The 16956-nt window shown below is 43.8% G+C and overlaps 1 protein-coding gene across 3 annotated transcripts in view; it reads right to left on the reverse strand.

The window, feature by feature from the left end:
* The window catches only part of LOC108700384 (NACHT, LRR and PYD domains-containing protein 12), a 26752-nt gene extending 14095 nt beyond the window's left edge, over positions 1-12657 (reverse strand). Inside the window, exons 1-4 of one of the 3 annotated variants that reach the window (XM_018233519.2) lie at positions 12553-12657; positions 10530-10675; positions 3836-3903; positions 943-1103 (exon numbers count right to left, since the gene is read on the reverse strand). In XM_018233519.2, coding sequence (XP_018089008.1) covers positions 943-1103; positions 3836-3869 — 195 coding nt within the window. In that variant the 5' untranslated portion in view covers positions 3870-3903; positions 10530-10675; positions 12553-12657. Of the gene's footprint in view, positions 1-942; positions 1104-3835; positions 3904-4188; positions 4237-10529; positions 10676-11684; positions 11849-12552 lie in introns of those variants that run through there. The other 2 variants (XM_041574518.1, XM_041574519.1) reach the window with 2 other exon arrangements.
* Between the last annotated feature and the right edge of the window lie 4299 nt (positions 12658-16956).

Raw genomic sequence — 16956 nt, forward strand, 5'->3', positions numbered from 1 at the left:
GTATTATGGGCATTGAAATATTACAGTAAAGCTGTTGTCATATCATCCAAATGATGATGTTGCATATTTTATTTGTCGGTCAGTAAATCTGTAAGGGTTGGGTTGAACAGTATATAATATATATTCCCCTTACTAAGCGCAGTCTAGCAGATACAGGCCCTTAATTCTGCTCCTAGTGTGTACAGATTCATAAAATATGGTGGCATAGGTATTCCCTGTACTAAGCACAATTCAGCAGGAACAGTCCCTAAGTTTACTCATAGTCTGTACAGAGAGATCCCATAAACCTATGGCAGCATAGGTATCCCCTGTACTAAGCACAATTCAGCAGGAACAGTCCCCTAAGTTTGCTCATAGTCTGTACAGAGAGATCCCATAAAACTATGGCAGCATAGGTATCCCCTGTACTAAGCACAATTCAGCAGGAACAGCCCCTAAGTTTGCTCATAGTCTGTACGGAGAGATTCCATAAACCTATGGCAGCATAGGTATCCCCTGTACTAAGCACAATTCAGCAGGAACAGTCCCTAAGTTTACTCATAGTCCGTACAGAGAGATCCCATAAAACTATGGCAGCATAGGTATCCCCTGTACTAAGCACAATTCAGCAGGAACAGTCCCCTAAGTTTGCTCATAGTCTGTACAGAGAGATCCCATAAAACTATGGCAGTATAGGTATTCCCTGTACTAAGCACAATTCAGCAGGAACAGTCCCCTAAGTTTGCTCATAGTCTGTACAGAGAGATCCCATAAAACTATGGCAGCATAGGTATTCCCTGTACTAAGCACAATTCAGCAGGAACAGTCCCTAAGTTTGCTCATAGTCTGTACAGAGAGATCCCATAAAACTATGGCAGCATAGATTTATTACTGCATATAGAAACGTGAAATATTGGCTAAGGAAATTTTGCAAGGAATGAATGCAGTAGGAGCATGGCTTACCTCCAGAGAGATGGGATTTCTGAAATTCAGCTCCCTCAGGATACTCAGAGTGTCCAAAGACTCAAGAATATAGAGCAGGTCCTCCCAGAAATACTTATAGAATGTGCCCAACTGGCTGTCTTCATACTGAGCTAACTGGTTCCGGAACTCAGTGAGATCAGCTAAAAAACAGGGACATTAATAATAGGTTAGACTTAAAAAGAGGAGGAGAACATGACACATAAAGTGCTAATTCAATAACCACCTAGCCTGCAAGCTAATGAAATATAGAAGATAAACTGCTGTGTGGGCCTAGAGTATACAATAAACAGCCACTGTCAACTTGTATCTCTAGGGGCACAATTGAAAAAGAAAGAACCTCTCACTCTCAGGAATGAGATCCAGTGTCACAATGGGGCAACAGAATTTAACAGAATTAAAATTAAAAACATATGGCATATGGGTAATAAAATGGTGCCCAGTATTTTTATAATACACATAAGTTGCAGGACACATATGGAGAGATTATTTGTAGAGTACAAATGCTTTTGGTGTCAATAATGGCATTACCGTTGACGCAACTAACAGATGTGGTCCGCGATCCAACGGGATTCTTAGCCCCGCCCATCTGGCGACTTTTGGCTGGATATCGATCGGGGAAGCCAGTCGGAGGGCCCCATACATGGACCAATAAGCTGACTCAGTCTGTCTGTCTGCAGCTTCTATCGGCCCGTGTATGGCCAGCTTTAGCTGGGTGTTGCATTGGAGTACTAACTCTACACTTCTACTACTCAGAGGAGCCCAATACTGCTCTTAACAAACTGTTTCACAACTCTCACAAGTCTTCAACACCAGAAACTGCTATCCACTATCTTCATTTCATTCATGGGGTTTCTGTTCCCCAACTTCATTAAGGATGCTGATCTCCTTAGGGTCCCAAGCCTGATACTGGTGCCTAAAGCTGGCCATACACAGGGAGATGTCGCCAAATGAGCAGAACTCTCCCCGATATGCCCACATTGAGGTTGGCGATATCGGGCTGATCCGATCGTAGGCCCTAGGGCCCAACGATCAGATCAGAATGGAGGCAATACAGACGGTCGGATCGTGGGGCCGCATCAACGAACAGATGCGGTCGCTATCCGAAGGGATTTTTTATCCTGCCTGATCAACATCCAATCAACTTTTGGCCAGATATCGATCGGAGGGCCCCACACACGGGCTGATAAGCTGCCGACTCGGTCTGTCGGCAGCTTTTATTGGCCTGAGTATGGGGGCCTTTACTCTCCAGGCTTCCAAGCACATCCACTTCTGGTACTAGATGAGTCCAAAGAGAAAGAACCATGTTCACAGTGTCGGACTGGGACACCAGGGGCCCACCAAAAAAACCTTAGATTAGGGGCCCACCAAAAAACTTCAGACTAGGGGTCCACTCTCACTACTATTTTCATCCTCTCCTCACTAAACCTCTATTCTCCTAGTCTCTTTTCTTCACATACTATGATCAATTATTCCATCTATTTAGCCTTTTTTTCTCATAGAAATCGGGAATGACCATGAAATAGTCCAAATGTTTAGCAACTGACACCTGGGCCCCTGGGAGTTTTCCTGGTATCCCTGTGGGCCAGTCCGACACTGCATGTTCACCTTTACCTTTTATATAAACAGACACAGTGGGGCAGATTTACTAAAGGGCAAAGTAGGCGTCACTAGCAAAAATTTGCCAAAAATGTCATCGGCAGGGAAATCATCAATTTACTAGAAGGCGTAGACGGGTATTTCCTAGCAAAGAGACCATCGCGGGCAGTTTTACGCCCTATCGAAGCCGCATTTTTGCTCTGCCGAACAGTGGCTACTCCTCAAATTCACTAAAGTGAGAATTTTACAGAACGTCACCTCTTTCGCCAGAGTTTCCTTCGCCAGCTTAGACCAGGCGAACTGATAAGATAAAGCTACATCTTCCACACTGTTCTGTCACTGACATCACATCCTCTATAAAAATGTTGTCATATCCTGGTGGAAAAAAAAAGCTTGTGCCTTTTCAATTTGACATATTTATCTTTTAATGATATATATATTTTATATATCCTCTTGGTGCCTTGGACATATAGAGAAAAAATGGCAAAAGTCACATGTCTTCCAAAAAGTTCAGTAGCATCACCAAAAGTAAATTCTCCAGCTGCTCTTTATATACCCAAAAATGCAATTGGATGCTAGTGAAACTACGCTAGCGAATTTTCCCGACAAAAGTACGTTAGCGCAAAACTGACGAAATTACGCTATTGTCATACGCCCACTCCGCCCATTAAATCGTAGTTACACTCTTTAGGGAATTTCCGTAGTGGTAGCGAATTTTCGCCTGGCAAAGCCTTCGCTGGTGAAAATTCGCCCTTTAGTAAATTTGCCCAAGTATATGTAGGTCAGCTGGAAAAATGTCCCTCTCCTAAAGAAAAGGGTTATATGTCTGGGACTTCCTGGAAAGTAGGGGAAATTAACACCTTGTGTCCCTACACTTCTTTTAGTCTGCTGCCTCTCAACCTCTGAACTGTAAATTGTATTTGTTTTTTTCATACCAGGATTATGTTAGTTCCCACTCCTGAAGGCCCCATTTGTCTTGCTTTCAGCATTGAGCATGCAAAGCTCTGCATAGCAAGGGGCTGGCACATCAGAAAGGCTTCAGAGATTATGCTAACGCAATTATGCCCTGTCAACCTAAAGTGGAGGTCAAACCTTCTTAAACATGGCGCCCACAATCCATCAGGGTGGGGAAACAACCCAGTCATAATGCATATTAAAGAAGTCATATTTTGGAGATGGTTGGGTGTGCTATATTCACACATGTTTTATGCAAAGAAGGTAAGTTTGGCTTTAAGCGATACCCCCGAACGTTGAATAAAACTGCATTTTTACTGACCATCAGTGATAACTTTTCCACGAAATTCGTCCATTTTCTCTTCTCATGTGACGATGCCACAGATGAGCCTATAAAAACAACATAAGCATCAACATGTGTAAAGTTCATTGGTGTATACATTTGGGGAAGTATTAGTAATATAATATTAATACATAACTGTATTTATTTATAGCAGCAGTTCACAGTAGACCTCACTGATACTACATCATTACTGAAGTTGGCAAAATGCTAAGACACGTTGCCATATGAGCATTAAAGGAGAAGGATAGGTACTGAAGCAGTTTATTGTCACCAGATTAGCCACAATAGTGCAAGCTATAACATTATTTATTCTATAGAATGCTTTACCATACCTGAGTAAACAACGCTAGAAGCTCTCTGTTTGTTTAGGATAGCAGCTGCCGTATTAGCTTGGTGTGACATCACTTCCTGCTCACTCATAGCTCTGGGCTCAGATTAGAGCAGGGAGGAGGAGCAAACTGAGCATGCTCAAGCCCTAGCCCTGGAGGTTTAAGCTGAAAACAGTTAGTCTGATACAGAAGCCCATGAGTACACAATAGAAGGAAAGAAATGTGCTGTTTCTTTTGACAGAGGACTCAGAGCAGTATTACTTTGAGGGGTTACTGGTGTATTTATATAGACCTTTCTGATAAATCTTACTTAGCTTTAGCCTTTCCTTCTCCTTTAAATCATATATGGGTTTAGCATATCTATATTGGTTAATAGTGGGTGTAAAGTCAAAAGTTTCCTTGACCCTGTTTTCACCTTTAAATTAACTTTAACCATGATGTAGAGAGGGATATTCTGAGACAATTTGCAATTGGTTTTCATTTTTTATTATTTGTGTTTTTTGAGTTATTTAGCTTTTTATTTAGCAGCTATCTTGTTGCGAGGGTCCAATTTACCTTAGCAACCAGGCACTGATTTGAATGAGAGACTGGAATATGATTGAGAGAGGGCTGAAAAGGAGGATGAATTATTAGTAACCATAAAATTGTAGCCTCATAGAGTAGTAGATTTTCGGCTGCTGGGGCAGGGACCTTTTAAATAAAGTTGAAGAGAATCCGAAGATTCTGTAACATACTAAAAGTTTTAGGGTCTGGCCACAAGGGCAGATTAGGGGAGATTAGTCACCAGGCGACAAATCTCCTCTTCTTCGCAGCTACTAATCTCCACGATCTGCCTTCCCCTGCTAAAATATAAATTGCCTGGGGCCAGGCACACGGAACGCTTCATTTTCCGAAGTCGCCCGTAATTGCCTCACGAGGAAACTTCGGGCGACTTCGGAAAACGAAGAGCTCCATGTGCCTGCACCCAGGCGATTTTCATTTTAGCCCAGCGGAAGGCAGATCGGGGAGATCAGTCGCCGCAAAGAAGAGGAGATTTGTCGCCTGGCGACTAATCTCCCCGAATCTGCCGTGTGGCCAGACCCTTAAATGTGAACCACCCTTTTAATGTGTGTGGGTGGCCTGACTAGGTGCAATGAATCCATTGGCCCGGCAGGGTCCCTTAGCAACAGCAATCGTTTGGAAACGGATCCGCACAAATACACTTTCTGGATTGCATAATGGACGATGAAGGCGGGTTTTGTTGGGTTTAAAAGGGCTTGTATACTTGAAATTGTATCCTGATGAAGGGAGGGTTTTCCACCCCAAATTGTTGATACTTTTGGTAGCATAATAAAAGGGGTCAACTCCCCGACTGCACAACCTTGTGTGTGGATCCTATAAGCAATATACAGTTATACAGATTTCTTTAGGTTCGTTGCACTGCTCCCTGTCCCCACATAGCACCCACCTAGTCTATGAGGCCTGTAAAATCTTAAGAATTCCATGTTCAATATTATTTTTCAAGGTCTTTGCCCAAGCTGCCTCCTACACAATGAGTCAAATAGGGCTGATCCAATCGCTCGGCTGCCATGCCACAAATACAACTTCAGCTTGTGATTAAATCTGCTTAATACCTTGGCTGGATATTAATCAGGCCGGCACTTTCCCTGTCACTTAGAGGCTGAATCAGTAGCTATTATTGGCCTTAAAGGATAAGTAAACCTTAAAAATAAGTGAATGTAAAATTGACGAGGGGCTGTTCTAAGCACTTTTGCAAATGTACATTCATTATTTATTTCTTTTTAATTCCAAGATATTAAGGGATACATGTACTGTTAATATGAATGAATTTTGTTCCAACAGCGCCACCTGCTGGTCAGTTTCCCACCAGTCTGACCAGCAAGTAGTCAAGGAAGTTGTCAGGAGAAAGAAAGAGGCTGATGTTCTTCTGCTTAGGAATAAAATTAGAAACCTTTCTCACATCTTTCCTAAGCAGAAGAACATCAGCCTCTTTCTTTCTCCTGACAACTTCCTTGACTACTTGCTGGTCAGACTGGTGGGAAACTGACCAGCAGGTGGCGCTGTTGTAACAAAATTCATTCACATTAACACTATATGTATCCCTTGCTACAGTGCTGTCCAACTTCTGTGGTACCAAGGGCTGGAAATTTTCTGGCCTACATAGTGGAGGGCCGATAATGGAAGCCAGTGTTGACCACTCCCTGCTTTTAAACCACACCCATGTTACCACAAGACCGTGTACACGTTAATGGTGTTAGCCAGTGGCGTAACTACCGGGGGAGCAGGGGGTGCTATTGGGCCAGGGCCCGCACCCCCTCAGGGCCCCCCGGCAGCTCGCACTTCTGCTGGTTTCAGGGTGGTGGCCCGGACCCACCGAGGCTTCTGCCTCAGGGCGCCCCTCCCGACCCCAGGGAACGCTCGCTAATCGGCTCCTGTCCGTTATCCTACCCGACGCGCATGCGTGTTAGTGTGTAAACCGCTTCTTTTGCGCAAGGCAGAAAAGCAGGGTGCGGATCTGGGCCGGGACCCACCGGAGCCGGCCCAGTCCGACCCTGGCTGGCTTTATAGATAAAAATTGTGGCAGATTGAGGGGGTGGGGGTTCGAGAGTGTGTGTTTTGAGAGAGTGGTGTGGGAGGTTTGAGAGAATGGGGAGGGGGTTTAAGAGTGTGAGGGGGTTTAGAGAGTGTGCAGGGCGGGTTTGAAAGAGTGGGGGGTTTGAGAGAGAGTGTGCAGGGGGGTTTGAGAGAGTGTATGGGGGGTTGAGAGTGTGCAGGGGGTTCAGAGTGTTCAGGGAGGGTTGAGAGTGTGCAGGATTGGTTGAGAGAGTGTATGGGGGGTTTGAGAGAGTGTGGGGGGTTTGACAGTGTGCAAGGGTGGTTTGAGAGAGTGTGCAGGGGGGTTGAGAGTGTTCAGGGGGTGAGTGTGTGGGGGGGTTTGAGAGAGTGTGCAGGGGGGTTGAGAGTTTTCAGGGGGGGGTTGAAAGTGTGGGGGGGTTTGAGAGAGTGTGCAGGGGGGTTGAGAGTGTTCGGGGGGTTTGAGAGTGTGCAGGGGGGTTGAGAGTGTGGGGGGGGGGGGTTTGAGAGAGTGTGCAGGGAGGTTGACAAATTTCAGCCATCTGCAACAGGGGAAAAGGGCGCCAGTATTCATTCATATTGTCCAGGACTCTTAACAGGCAGGTAGGATGGATGGCAGACAGTGGTGCTACTGCTGCAGGTTCCTCCTCTCCACCCACCACCATTTGTACATGGAATTGACAGTGTGCCATCCTTATGTGATTTCTGGGGTTATTTTTTCATGGAATTGCCACTGTATCATTCTACTATGAGTTCTGGGGGTATTAAACATGAAATTCTTACTGTGTTCATCCTACTTTTAGTTCTGGGGTATTATACATGGGACTGCAATTGTATTTATTTTATTTAATGTTTTAATAATTAATTAAATTGCATCAGTGTCTTTTTTTCTCAGAATTATGAGATTTGTGCAGCTAAAAGAAATGTTTAGCTATCAATATATTTAATATTTCTACCAAAGTGGGCATGGTCTATATTCAGCAGGAACAGCCCCTAAGTTTGCTCATAGCCTGTACATAGTGATCCCATACAACTATGGCAGCATATGTATTCCCTTGTACTAAGCACAATTCAGCAGGAACAGCCCCCCCAACATTTGCTCATAGTCTGTACAGAGAGATCCCATAAAACTATGGCAGCATAGGTATTCCCCTGTACTAAGCACAATTCAGCAGGAACAGTCCCCTAAGTTTGCTCATAGTCTGTACAGAGATATACCATAAAACTATGGCAGCATAGGTATTCCCCTGTGCTAAGCACAATGGTCACTTCAGTGACTTCTAATATCCTTATCATTTACAGTAGGGGGTACATTATCCCTTATAATACATGAGTGATACTCAGAGTTCCCTGTATAACTCAGCCTGCAGCCTTGTGCCTTTATATGGTCACAGAACAACCCCTCAGTGACTTCTAATATCCTTATCATTTACAGTAGGGGGTACATTATCCCTTATAATACATGAGTGATACTCAGAGATCCCTGTATAACTCAGCCTGCAGACTTGTGTCTTTATACGGTCACAGAACAACCCCTCAGTGACTTCTAATATCCTTAGAAAAAGCTAAATAACTCAAAAACCACAAATAAAATAAAATAAAAAACAATTGCAAATAGTCTCAGAATATCAATCTCTATATCATACTAAAAGTTAACTCCTAGGTGAACAATCCCTTTGGGGGGGCAAGTTGGAAATTTCTGTACCAGGGCCCTTAGGGGTCTAGTTACGCCACTGGTGTTAGCACACCAAAAGACAAAATGATTGGTGCTCACTCCAGGGATATATCATTTGTCATATTAAAGGAACAATTCAGTAGAAAAATAAATATGGGTAAATAGATAGGCTGTATGAAAAAATGTTTCTAACATAATTAATTAGCCAAAAATGTAATGTATAAAGGCTGGAGTGACTGGATGTCTAACATAACAGAACACTGCTTCCTGCTTTTCAGCTCTCTTGGTTTCCACTGATTGGTTACCAGGCAGTGACCAGTCAATGACATGATGGGGGGCCACATGGGTCATAACTGTTGCTTTTGAATCTGAGCTGAATGCTGAGGATCAATTACAAACTCACTGAACAATTATGTCCCATGTGGCCCCCCTTATAGTCACTGACTAACTCAGAGTTAGAGAGCTGAAAAGCAGGAAGTAGTGTTCTGTTCTATTTTGTTAGATATCAGCTCACTCCAGCCTTTATAGATACATTTTTGGCTAACTAACTATATTAGAAACATTTTTTTATTTTACACAACCTATCTATTTAGCCAGTTTTTATTTTTACATTGAACTGTTCCTTTAAGACCTAACCTTAAATCCATATGCCTCCTCCCCTGTGGATAACTCAATACACCTCCCCTCCCAGCACATGATTAAACACCTTAGGGGCCCCTAACAATAATTTTCAAATGCTAACAAACCCCCAAAACAAATACCAGGCTTATGTTCCACAGGCAGAGTATGGCACACTTAGGCAGAGTATGTCACACACAGACAGAGTATGTCACACACAGGCAGAGTATGTCACACACAGGCAGAGTATGTCACACACAGGCAGATTATGTCACACACAGGCAGATTATGTCACACACAGTCAGAGTATGTCACACACAGGCAGAGTATGTCACACACAGGCAGATTATGTCACACACAGGCAGAGTATGTCACACACAGGCAGAGTATGTCACACACAGGCAGAGTATGTCACACACAGGCAGAGTATGTCACACACAGGCAGAGTATGTCACACACAGGCAGAGTATGTCACACACAGGCAGATTATGTCACACACAGACAGAGTATGTCACACACAGGCAGAGTATGTCACACACAGGCAGAGTATGTCACACACAGGCAGATTATGTTACACACAGGCAGAGTATGTCAAACACAGGCAGAGTATGTCACACACAGGCAGAGTATGTCACACACAGGCAGAGTATGTCACACACAGGCAGAGTATGGCACACACAGGCAGAGTATGGCACACAAAGGAAGCATAGGGAAGGCAGAGTATGTCACAAACAGGCAGAGTAGGACAGGCAAAGATTATGACACACACACAGGGAGCATAGGGAAGGCAGAACAGAGCAGGAGACAGGAAAACCTATCAGGACCACTCTAAGATGTGCTACATACAGTGACACAGTGCTGGTGCCCCATTAGTGTGAACAGGTGAACAATGTGGGCAGTTTCAGTCTGGGTCTCAGGTGTGAACAGTGTTTTGGTAGCTGATATAACAGTGCTTTATTAGCAGGCTCATGCAGGCATTACACAACATGAAGCAACTCTAACACCACAAGCTGTATAGTAAGTATGCACAGTATAAGTCTTGAGCACAGTGACATCTACAGGCCATTTGTATAAACACCACAAACAGTACAGGAATTTAGGGTGTCATAAGTGTGAACAATTCAGGGGGGATACATGTGGGAACAATACAGGGGATTACAGTCTGAATTTGATTAAACAACGCAGGGGCCAGTTAATCTCTGTAGTGATAACTTTTAAAATTTATACATGGTAAGCAAACACAGCAGGCAGACTTTCATGTTGTTGGCACACAGGGGGGGAGGTTCGCAGGCCGCCAGTTGGACAGCCCTGGAATCTTGGAATTAAAAATAAATAAATAATGAATGTACATTGCAAAAGTGCTTAGAGTGGTACCCTCATTCATTTTACATTGACTAATTTTTAAGGTTTACTTATTCTTTAATACTGTTTGAGATGGGATATTTATATTTATTATATTTATACATATATATATTACCTGGAAGAGACAGATAAAGAGAGGTCTTTCTCCCCTGCAGTTTTCAGAGGGTCCAACTTTATATAGCGATCCCCCAGTACCAACCCCCTCCCCCCAGCGACTGGCGATTAAATTTTGCCTTTTCCTGGAATCCTTGGTTGATCCACCTATTCGAATAAAAGAAGAGGAGAAGGGTAAAACAGGATAATAGTCACATCTTTAGTCATAGCCATCAGCATGTGTGTCCATAGCCTTAGTGGCCACTGTTATCTATGGGCAAGGTTGAACGTATAACGGTTGCATAGAACAGTACAGCTACTTCCATAAAAGTTAACGAGGCAGTAAACCATATTATTGTTTTATTTAGGGATGCACCAAATCCACCATTTTGGATTCGGCCGAACCCTCGAATCCTTCACGAAAAGATTTGGACGAATCCAGACCCCAATTTGCATATGCAAATTAGGTGTGGGAAGTGGAAAACATTTTTTACTTCCTTGTTTTGTGACAAAAACGTCACATGATTTCCCTCCCCATATGCAAATTAGGATTTGGTTCAGGACGGGCAGAATGATTTGCCGGAATCCCGCTGAAAAAGGCCGAATCCTGGCTAAATCCCAAACCGAATCCTGGATTTCGTGCATCCCTAGTTTTATATTCCATGTTTTTTTTTGTTATTTCTCGAGCTAAACAGGACAGACAGGGATACTGAAGCCACTCCACTTTGCTCCTTGTGAGGGAGATTATTTGAATCCCAAAAATCTTACCCTTTCATCAGTTTGGGGAATGCAGGGAGTTGTGCATCAACAACAACTAAAGACCAAAGATTTCCCAATTGAAGTAAAACCATGAGAGGTGCAGCGTCGAGTCTGCGCCCCTCCCCTTAGACCCAACCGCATGCCTCCTAACCCAAGGATAACACACACACCACTGGTTTGGAAAGAGATGGCCGCAGTTGTTTATTAAACAAAGTGATCATAACACTTAACATGTATAACATTTTTATAAACTTATAACAAAACGTTTGTATAACAAACCTTTTAACACCTTTATATTATTATTATTGCCCCCCCCCCCGGGAAAAGAGGGGGTGGGGGGGGAAGAGGGGTGACTGTGCCGCAAGAGCCATGGTAGGTTCCTGCTCAATTTTCCCGGGCCCTAAACCGGTCTGCCTACCTTCCCATGAGGACCCGGACTACCAGGCTAATTCCACTTGCTGTGAAATACCCCATTTTCACTTCCCCTGGGGGTCCTTGTCAAGGTACCCTCTGCCAACTGCGACAATAAACACACACATCTGATGGGGAGGGTGGGCGAGATGCTGCGTCCTGCTGCTTCCGCGACCTGGAACCGAATGGTGAGTACTAACCGTAGCTCAGCCTCCTCTCCAATACCCCGGGAAATGGCCAGCCAATCACAGCGGGCCTTACCAAAAAGGGTGCGGGAGTGGCCCTCTCCTAGCACCCTCAAGTCCCTGCTTTCCTAGGCGGGTCATTGGGTCCCATTACTGCTGTCATCTTGTTCTATTGTTCACGTTTTTCTCTACTGCCACCATTTTGTCCCACTGTCTCCATCTTGCCTTTCGTTTGCTACCTTCCCCTAATTGGGGCAAATCCACTGTTCTAGACGGGCACAAGTTTCCCATGTGTGACAGAGAGACTCACTGTGTCCGGTGCAGGCAGCGGCAGCCACCACCACCCAGTCCTAATAAGGGAAATGATTCCCTCACATACTTTCACTTTCTCTTTCTCCGACATTTTGTTTTCTTTCTGCTTTTTTACTCAGCAAACTCCACGCCCAGTCACTTCTATTTGCCCAACTATTAGTATTCCTCATGCAACACCGCCGCACTGTCCCAGCAGCCTCAGCGACACAACAAATAGTGATCTGGTCTGTAGTTCGGAGACAATGTGTCAGTGCAGGGCCAGGCCCAAGGGGAGCTGTGTTTTAAGCTGAGTTTCTGGCAGTCACACAACAAGATAATATGCCAGGTACAGGTTTAATATTCACACACACAAATATATAAATTGCAGTAAAATCTTACCTTTCACAGAGACACAGAGATTCCTCTCTCTCTCCTGCACATCAGCCAGTGGGACACAAACCAGGAAGTAGCAGCCTCACATGACACAGCTCATGTTTCAGTCAGGAAATCTTCATATTTCCTCGTGAGCGAAGACTCTGACTGGAAAATATTCTGTACTTTAAAAAATAACATGAAAACCTTTGCAGTGTATCAGTCTATATTATTATTCAACTCTTATATTCTGAGTGGGTGTCTGTGTTTTGTTTTTTTAACAAGGCAATGTTATACTTTGCTCATTGTGGAAGAATCGCAAGTCCTATGCAGTGTAGTCATGAAATGGTTAAGGCCCAACACTGTGTCTGTCATGAAATGGTTAAGGCCTAACACTGTGTCTGTCATGAAATGGTTAAGGCCCAACACTGTGTCTATCATGAAATGGTTAAGGCCCAACACTGTGTCTGTCATGAAATGGTTAAGACCCAACACTGTGTCTGTCGTGAAATGGTTAAGGCCTAACACTGTGTCTGTCATGAAATGGTTAAGGCCTAACACTGAGTCTGTCAGGAAATGGTTAAGGCCCAACACTGTGTCTGTCATGAAATGGTTAGTGGAATCAGTGAAAGTGAAAAACTGATATTTCCCAGTTTATTGTTGGGAAGATCTTCATCCAGGGGAAGCCAATCATATTATCTGGGATACAGCAACACGTTTTTTTAAGTTAAAGATGAAAATAGACATTTTGAAAAAGGAGATTCCTCTGGGGAAGAAGTGGCACTGATTTAATAAAGACCAAGGAGAAGATGGTTTTCCTGGTGAAGAAGGGACAAGGCAGCGTCAGAGAACACAACGGAGTAGCTACAGACACTTTACAAGAGGAAAAGGAAGATGAATATAATGTTTGAAGAAACCAAGTGGAGGAATCCCTCCTCCCCTACAAACCGCGGCCTGGCAACTCGGGTCTGGCCATTGTTTGATCAGTGGTCCTACTATAGACCTTGCTTGTTGCAGCAAAATCCAAACCCCACATTGTCAGAAATCACTCTACACCTAGAATAAGCCCTGCACATATAAGTACACACGGCCAGTACACTGAAACTGCTCATTAAATCAGTTATGGTTCCTTTGATCGCTCCATCTGTTACTTGGTAGTTCTACAGCTAATACATGCTGACGAGCGCTGACCCCTAGGGATGTGTGCATTTATCAGACCAAAACTGTTATGTTTTGGGTAGCCGAGGATGAGTAGAGTATAACAGTGCTTTATTAGCAGAGTCATGCAGGCATTACCCAACAGTAACTTTCACTTTTACTTTCAAGCTGTACAGAAAGTCCTGTGTATGCACAGTACAAGTCCTGTGCACAGTGACACCCGCAGGCCATTTGTCTAAACACCACAAAAACCATCTAATACAGAGAGATCCCATAAAACTATGGCAGCATAGGTATTCCCCTGTACTAAGCACAATTCAGCAGGAACAGCCCCTAAATTTGCTCATAGTCTGTACAGAGAGATCCCATAAAACTATGGCAGCATAGGTATTCCCTGTACTAAGCACAATTCAGCAGGAACAGTCCCTAAGTTTGCTCATAGTCTGTACAGAGAGATACCATAACACTATGGCAGCATAGGTATTCCTCTGTACTAAGCACAATTCAGCAGGAACAGTCCCTAAGTTTGCTCATAGTCTGCACAGAGAGATCCCATAAAACTATGGCAGCATAGGTATTCCCTGTACTAAGCACAATTCAGCAGGAACAGCCCCTAAGTTTGCTCATAGTCTGTACAGAGAGATCCCATAAAACTATGGCAGCATAGGTATTCCCTGTACTAAGCACAATTCAGCAGGAACAGTCCCCTAAGTTTGCTCATAGTCTGCACAGAGAGATCCCATAAAACTATGGCAGCATAGGTATTCCCTGTACTAAGCACAATTCAGCAGGAACAGTCCCTAAGTTTGCTCATAGTCTGTACAGAGAGATCCCATAAAACTATGGCAGCATAGGTATTAAGGTGGCCATAGACACACAGTTCCTATCGTACGAATCGAGGATTTGTACGATTTTCAGAATGTGTGTGGCGTGTGCCGACATCTTTCGTCCAGCGGAGATCGGTCGTTTGGTCGATCGGTCAGGTTTGATTTTGACCCGATCCCGCCGGAGTCCACGGCACATCGTAATCGGATCGTTCGGCCATACGGCTGAACAATCAGATTACCCCCGATATAGCCATGCACGTTAATGGCATACCCTGTACTAAGCACAATTCAGCAAGGACATCCCTCTATGTTTGCTCATAGTCTGTACAGAGAGATCCCATAAAACTATGGCAGCATAGGTATTCCCCTGTACTAAGCACAATTCAGCAGGAACAGTCCCTAAGATTGCTCATAGTCTGTACAGAGAGATCCCATAAAACTATGACAGCATAGGTATTCCCCTGTACTAAGCACAATTCAGCAAGGACATCCCTCTATGTTTGCTCATAATCTGTACAGAGAGATCCCATAAAACTATGGCAGCATAGGTATTCTCCTGTATTAAGAACAATTCAGCAGGAACAGCCCCTAAATTTGCTCATAGTCTGTACAGAGAGATCCCATAAAACTATGGCAGCATAGGTATTCCCTGTACTAAGCACAATTCAGCAGGAACAGTCCCTAAGTTTGCTCATAGTCTGTACAGAGAGATCCCATAAAACTATGACAGCATAGGTATTCCCCTGTACTAAGCACAATTCAGCAAGGACATCCCTCTATGTTTGCTCATAATCTGTACAGAGAGATCCCATAAAACTATGGCAGCATAGGTATTCCCTGTACTAAGCACAATTCAGCAGGAACAGTCCCTAAGATTGCTCATAGTCTGTACAGCGAGATCCCATAAAACTATGGCAGCATAGGTATTCCCTGTACTAAGCACAATTCAGCAGGAACAGTCCCCTAAATTTGCTCATAGTCTGTACAGAGAGATCCCATAAAACTATGGCAGCATAGGTATTCCTCTATACTAAGCACAATTCAGCAGGAACAGCCTCCTACATTTGCTCACAGCCTTCAATTGAGTTCAGAGGTTTCAGAAAGGAATAGTTAATGTTAATAGGTGCTATCAGAAATAATAGTAGGTGTAAAATGTATTTACTGTATATTCTTAAACAAGAGATTATTTTGGGTTCCCTCCAGGCTGTGGTTCAGTTCAGGATCTCGGGTTCGAGCACAAAACAGGGCTCTGCTTCCGGAACATTCACTGTCACTTCCCAAAAACCACATGATTTACAGGGAATGTGAAAAACAGAAAGAATTTCCCTTAATTACACCCACTCATTTGTGAACCCAATATCACGAGGTTCCTCCTGTTTCTGCCTGTTCTACCGCCGTGTCACTGACTCTCCTGCTCTCTCATAGTCACATACTCAGCCTTCACTATAGCCATAGAGTCCTCCTGTATTCATCCGATTGTGTTACTATAGGTAACAATCAGGAGAGTACTTCATTTGAGACTGTTAAAGGGTAAGTTAAAGTTTGATTTAGTGGTTTGAGAATAAAGAATTGCTCCCAGTGAGATGGGAAATTCAAGTGCCACTTAATATCATTGATTTAGGATAAAGCACATTAGGAGATCTCCCTCAGCCCCTGTTGCAAAATTTATGTCAGGGACCCCCGTAACAGTGTTTCCCTAGATTCCCAGTGTCATTTCAGTCGCCAGCGCTACTTTGAAGCAAATCAAATGGATCACTTCCAGCAACTGACTGTGGGACCCCACAAATGTGTTTGAAATCATAACTTACCCCTAATTGTTTTAAGTGGTGCAGTTTGCCTTATGGTTTGTAAAATTTTATTATCCTTTATTTATATAGTACCATCATAATCTGCAACACTGAGATATTATACATCATTCCCATCAGCCCCAGTGAGTTTACAATCTAAGGTCCCTATCACATTCCCATCAGTTCCTGCACCAGTGAGTTTACAATCTAAGGTCCCTATCACATTCCCATCATCCCTTGCCCCAGTGAGCTTACAATCTAAGGTCCCTATCACATTCCCATCAGTCCCTGCCCCAGTGAGTTTACAATCTAAGGTCCCTATCACATTCCCATCAGTTCCTGCACCAGTGAGTTTACAATCTAAGGTCCCTATCACATTCCCATCATTCCTTGCCCCAGTGAGCTTACAATCTAAGGTCCCTATCACATTCCCATCAGTCCCTGCCCCAGTGAGTTTACAATCTAAGGTCCCTATCACATTCCCATCAGTTCCTGCACCAGTGAGTTTACAATCTAAGGTCCCTATCACATTCCCATCATTCCTTGCCCCAGTGAGCTTACAATCTAAGGTCCCTATCACATTCCCATCATTCCCTGCCCCAGTGAGTTTACAATCTAAGGTCCCTATCGCATTCCCATCATTCCCTGTCCCAGTGAGT

This window comes from Xenopus laevis, chromosome 8S (genome assembly GCF_017654675.1).
Source record: "Xenopus laevis strain J_2021 chromosome 8S, Xenopus_laevis_v10.1, whole genome shotgun sequence".
In the NCBI taxonomy this organism is placed as follows: Eukaryota; Metazoa; Chordata; class Amphibia; order Anura; family Pipidae; genus Xenopus; species Xenopus laevis.